The sequence below is a fragment of the Sceloporus undulatus genome, chromosome 4 (assembly GCF_019175285.1).
Source record: "Sceloporus undulatus isolate JIND9_A2432 ecotype Alabama chromosome 4, SceUnd_v1.1, whole genome shotgun sequence".
NCBI classification, from domain to species: Eukaryota; Metazoa; Chordata; class Lepidosauria; order Squamata; family Phrynosomatidae; genus Sceloporus; species Sceloporus undulatus.
In genome coordinates this window covers 148,913,694-148,919,705 of record NC_056525.1, presented here as the reverse complement: position 1 = coordinate 148,919,705, position 6,012 = coordinate 148,913,694, and the positions used below count along the sequence as shown (strand labels likewise).

The 6,012-nt window shown below is 40.4% G+C and overlaps 1 protein-coding gene across 1 annotated transcript in view; it reads left to right on the top strand.

The window, feature by feature from the left end:
• LOC121929080 (arylacetamide deacetylase-like 4) overlaps positions 1 to 4,301 on the top strand; it is a 10,753-nt gene extending 6,452 nt beyond the window's left edge. The window contains exons 3-4 of the mRNA XM_042464395.1: positions 1,074 to 1,137; positions 3,391 to 4,301. Of these exons, the coding sequence (XP_042320329.1) occupies positions 1,074 to 1,137; positions 3,391 to 4,165 (839 nt within the window). The 3' untranslated portion in view covers positions 4,166 to 4,301. The remainder of the gene's footprint in view (positions 1 to 1,073; positions 1,138 to 3,390) is intronic.
• The last annotated feature ends 1,711 nt before the right edge of the window (positions 4,302 to 6,012 follow it).

Below are 6,012 nucleotides of genomic sequence, written 5' to 3'. Positions count from 1 at the left end.
GGCCAAGTGCCAAATTAACACTTGTGTAAAACTCAGCTAGTGGAATGGCAGTTGAATACAAGCCATAATATATATGCCATAATATATATGCCATAATATATCTTTATTATTTAAATATTATTAAAAACCATGGCCAGAATCCTGTTGGGGCATTGCATGCTCATAAGTTGATTTAAGTATATGGGAAATAGAATTGTGAAGATGTGCAACATCAGTATTCGCAGGGGGGCTGCTGCTTTATAATTATGTACGGCAAAGAGACTAATGCACAACAGGACACCAACAAAAGGGATTGGTTATGTATCTTCACAATACAGTAACTGGGTTTCTTAGTACTCCTACTGTTTAGTTATGTGCATACAAATTTATGTTGCATGAAAGAGAATACAAGATACCAGTCCATATATTTATTTATATTGCTCCTACCATTGCACAGTCTCCGGTTGCCAGGGACATAGCCAGGATTTTGGGAAGGGGGGGGGTCCAGGCTAAGTGCCACTATTATAATGGGGCTTGGGTGAGGCGGCGTGGCAGCATGCACCATTCATTTTATCTAATGGAAGGGGGGTCCGGACCCCAAGGACCCCCTCCCCCCTTGGCTACGCCCCTGCGGTTGCAGAATCAGCCATATCACTTCACACACCCTAAACCTCTGCAGCTTTTGGAACAGGTTTTTTTTGTTTGTTTTGTTTTGTTTTGTTTTTGTAAATCTGCCTGTCATTTCCCTTGGCACAGAAAGGGGAAGGACTCCCTTCTTTGGGATCTCAGGTGGATTTATGGTACAAGAGGACACTCTACCTGCCTTCTAAACCAAGGAGTTCTTATATGTGCTGCGTTGGGTATGGGACAAAGGCTATCACAGCGCATTAAGAGTGTGGCCCTGAAAAGCTGTAGGGGGCAATGCAACCCCCTGCCCAATCACATGAAGTCCCCAACCCATAAGTAATAAGTTATTTAAAAACCCAAGCAGATTCAAAATAACTTCTAAAACTCAACAATAACATCAATGAAGCTACAGTGGCAATGATCATCTTGATTTTTAATCATTTTGAGCAATATTTTTTTCTCCGTAGGAACTTACGAACGAGTATGCCGTTACCTTGCTCGAGAAAGTGATTCAGTGGTTGTCTTTTTAGAGTAAGTGATTTTATTAAGGTGGAGGCCTACTTCTGCATGTCTTTGTTTGCTTTTTCGATACTGTGTGTTTCATATATTGCTGCTGTTAGACACTATTTCAGCACCATTAGTGGAAAAATGGGATATAAACATAACAAATAATGACTGGCATTTTCCACAGTGCCCAAAGACCCCAACCCCACCTGCTCCAACTTACCATAATGCTTCTGAAGTCCCTTCCACAACCATTTCATGCCTCATGGGAAGTAGGCAGGATGAGAAAAGTGTCTGGCTATGTCCCTGTAACCAGATGCAAAATTATTTCTACAGCATTGAGACCTCAGGAGTATGTCAACAGATCTCTGCATTGTTGTAGTCATGTTACCTGGAAGAGCATACTGGAAGCCAAACATGTTTGGGATTTTCCTCTCCAAAGGCTTAAATTCCCCTTCTCTAATACCAGAGAAACTTCCATAGCCTTTGGTAGAGCTTTGACATAAGCAAAAGCAAAAAGGGTGGCATTCTGTAGATATCCTGGGTTGCAAATCCAGGGAAAACTTGGATCCCCAGATTTCCATTCCCCTGATGCACTCCAAGAATGCTGGAGGATGGCAAATGTATGCCACTGTGGGTGAACAAATATTCCTCTCCTATTGCAGCCAAAGAGGCGATTTCTTCCTTTCTTGTCTTATGCAGGAACAGATCAAAAGGTGGGTTATCTATCTTTAGATCCCAACTCATGAAGTACCAATAGTGTTGCTCTGTAAGTCTGTTTCAGTTTGTTTAATCCAAATGGCCCTCTCCAGGTCAAAAGATGCATTCATGTCTCCCAAGAGAAAGTGGCACTGCGTACTCTCAAGCATACCTGACATTGTTGAATTCAGTTGAATTGAGAATTATAGAGGCTCAAACTAATATTGGTGACATTCCTCAGTTGTACACATATATCTCTAGTCTGTTCAGGATGGTCTGGTTACTGCAGTTCTATGAAAGCTCAGCATATTAAGCATGGGCACAGAATTCCTTAGAATGACGCTAATCCACATAACTGACTAGCTGTACCATGATCATTGCAAGGGGAGGCCACAGAAATTCTCAATGGCTACTGAATGAGGCACCAGTATTTTAATTCTATTGCTCCATGTACTTTCACATAAATAAAACAAACAAAATAGATTGTGCAAGCTATTATTTTTTTTAAAAAAAATAGAAAACAAAATATGCCAGATAAGGGGGGCAAGCATGCACAGATGCTTCTTTTGTGTGGTCTACTCTACACCTTTCCTTGTGCAGACTTTGAAGCACAGGGACAAGAAAGTATTGCAATATACATGTACATATATGGGTTAATAAATTTGTAAGTCACATTTCAACAAATATTCCCAAAGCACTCTATTGCCTTAAAACTGAATATATTAAAATCTATTAATATTAATTAAAAATAATAAAACATCACAGTACATCAAGATTGGAAGCAAAGTCTAGATTCAAATTCTGGCACACACAAATTCTGGCTCAGAAGCCTACCAAATAAGAATATTTTTCAGACTTTTCTGAACAGGATAATTGGGAAGATCTGCTTGTCTTCTGTGTAAGTGATTTTTTTAAAATAAACTTGTGTGTGTGCGCGTGCACGCACATACATGTGTCTAATAGAGATGGAAGGAGGGAGGGAGATTTAGTTGGGGGCAGTGATATTTAGTTCACAATTTCTTACCAGTATGGTCAGGAAGTTTTTCCATCATGTCTTCCATGCACTGGTGCCCCCTGGTGACAGAGACACAATGTTACCCATTATAAAGTGACGAAAGAACAGATAAAGGCCAAGTTTTCAGATGGGTGCCTATTGTCAGATGTAACCACCCCCCTCCATAATTTCTCCCGGCATATTTTTGGCCATTGGGCCATCTGCCATAATAATATAAGAGTATTTTGTTCTTAACTTTTTGCATATATCCATAGCCTATCTTAGGAAAGATTTCCTTGGCCCTGAAGGAGACAATCAGAGTCGAAAACTTAACAGGGGCCTTGGGAAGAATTAAGCTTTAAAAAAGCATAGAGAGGACACCTTCCTGGCCATAGACTGAGTCACAAGAAAAAAGCAATGAAAGAACATAATCTTTCCCTAACAAAGAGAATGTCACTGACCTTTAACAGTGCCCAAGATCAGTTGCCTGCAGTGGGCTGTCTCAGTCTGTGTACCTAATAATCTACCTGAGGATATTGTACCATTTTGTCAAAGTCTGAACACCAATGCTTTGGTTGCTGTTTCAGGTTTCGATTAGGTCCTGAGCACCAGCATCCCGCTCAGTTGTCAGACTGCCTCGCTGGCACTATATATTTTATGAAGAATGCTAAAGATTATGGAGTGGATCCTACCCGTATTATCCTTATGGGAGAAAGCAGCGGAGGGACACTTTCTGCCTTTGTCTGCCGAGAACTGGTGAAAAAAATGTATGTCCCAAAAATTAGAGCTCAAATCTTGTTGTACCCCTTTCTCCAAATACTAAACCTGTCACTGCCTGCCCATCAGCAAAATCGATTTGGTCCTGGCTTGACCATAAAACGGGCTGCGAAGCTTGCTTTTACCTATCTGAATGAGGACTTTTCCAGCCTAGAAGACCTACTGAACAATGCCCATGTTCCTGAGAACATGAAGATGCAATTCAAGAAATGGATTAGTGCAGACCTCATCCCAGAAAAATTTAAAGCTCGAGGATATAAGCCCCCATCTCCAGTTCCCTTTTCAAAAGAATTGTATCAAAAAGTCAGACTGTATGATGAAACAATGAGCTCACCCATTCAAGATGACGATGCTATTGTAAAACAGCTCCCTGAGACATACATTTTGACTTGTGAATATGACATATTTAGAGATGATGGGCTGCTGTACAAGAAACGGCTAGAAGATAACAACATCCCTGTGACCTGGAACCATCTGCAAGATGGATTCCACGGATTTGCATTGTTTCTTGACACTGGGCTTGCTGAATTTTCATGCACAAAAGCAGCATTTGAGGAACTGATTCACTTCATTAAAAAATTATAAACAAGGTGAGAGTTCTGGATTTTGCACTTAGATGTGGTTGAACAATGTTCTCCGCAGTTCTCTCATACACAGTGATTCCACCATCTTTCTCCTTCTCATATTGAACTGTAAAGTTGTTTCTGCACGTCATGGGATATTTGGCAGGCACTCCCCCTTTCTATAATGAAAAAGTTATAGGTTATAGCATAAGTACTATTAAAGATCTTGTGCAAGGAAGTAACCAGGTGGTTAGTTCTTGAGTAACAGCATTGAACTAGGGATGTGAGAGCAGATAGCACCTCCCAGGAGAAACTCCCCTGTTCCCAGCAACTAACTGGATGCAGAAGTGTGCATGACACTCTCTGGCTAGCCTGAGGAACCCAAAGAAGAAGAACAACCTTTGGCCATGCCCAGCAGTGGGGAAGCAACTTAAGCTGCTTCTTCCCCATGTGTGCAAGGGATGCAGAATGGTACCTGGGTGCATCCCCACAGCAAATCAGCAGATGGAGGTGAAGTGGCACCTGGAAGACTCTGGCTGCCTGTGCACTTAAGGTAGAAGAAGTAGTGACACACACCCCTGGACACCAGTATGCATATTCTGGTGCAGATTTATTCTCTGCCAGCAGACCAAAAGGATCGTGGCAACCATTCCTTGAATTACTTACATATAAAGTAGATGGTGTTACTTCAGTGCATCATCCAATGACAACAGCAAGGACTGTGGATCAATCCTTTTGTTGCTATCACAATATTATTGTTGCAAAATGAATAAAAACAGTGTAAAAATAAGTATAAAAATAAACTGAAACACAGCAAGAATACATGTACAAGAACTATAACTAGAATGATGAAAGTAACAACCAATGTATCATCTTATAAAAATTAACAATACAATCCTATACTTGTTTGCTCAGAAATAATTCCTATTATGTTCAATGGGATTAACTTTCTTGTGTATTCAGGACTGCAGTCTTGAAAAATGTTCATATAGATGAGCTTTTAGGTTAACTTATTGGGTTCCCTCTTTTCTTGCACTCCAGTCTCACCATAAAAGGATTCCTACATTTTGGTGCCATCATCAAAAAAGTTCTGTTCCTTGAACCTGCCAATTGGATATTTGGTGGTGATGATGGGGTGGAGAACATAATTTTGCAGCCAAGATATAAATTCCAAAATGAAGAACTTTGGGGAAATTAACAGTTTGGCCCATGATTCTTGAATCATTTGAAAAGATGTTGTTTACTTTCTTTATGGGAAAGCTTGTCCAACAGAGATAGAGCAGCATAAACTCTCAAGTATGTGTCAACAGATTTTCCACAACTAGACTCAAAACTAGAAGAATAGAATCATAGAATCATAGGCCTGGAAGAGACTACAAGGGTCATTTAGTCCAACCCTGTGACATACAGGAATACACAGTTAAAGCACTCCTGACAGATGGCTATCCAGCCTTTGTTTAAAAACCTCCAAAGATGGAGACTCCATCACACTCTAAGGCAGCGCATTCTACAAGCAAGAGTAGAAAAATGTTTTTCTGACATATTCATTGTTGTCAATTGATCTTAACTAAGTACACCAGTAAGATGATTAAAGATCTGGAAACCAAGCCTTATGAGGAATCACTGAGGAAAAAGGTTATGTTTAGCTTGAAGAAGAGAAGAATGAGAGACGGCAGGATATCTTTAAATATCTGAAAGGATGTCATATAGACAATGAAGCAGGCTTGTTTCTGCTGCTCTAGAGGCCAAGACACAAACCAGGGGATTCAAATTATAAGGAAAGAGATTCCACCTATACATTAGGAATAATGTATTCACAATAAGAGCTATTTGACAGTAGAATGGGTTGCCTCAGAGGGTGGTGGACTC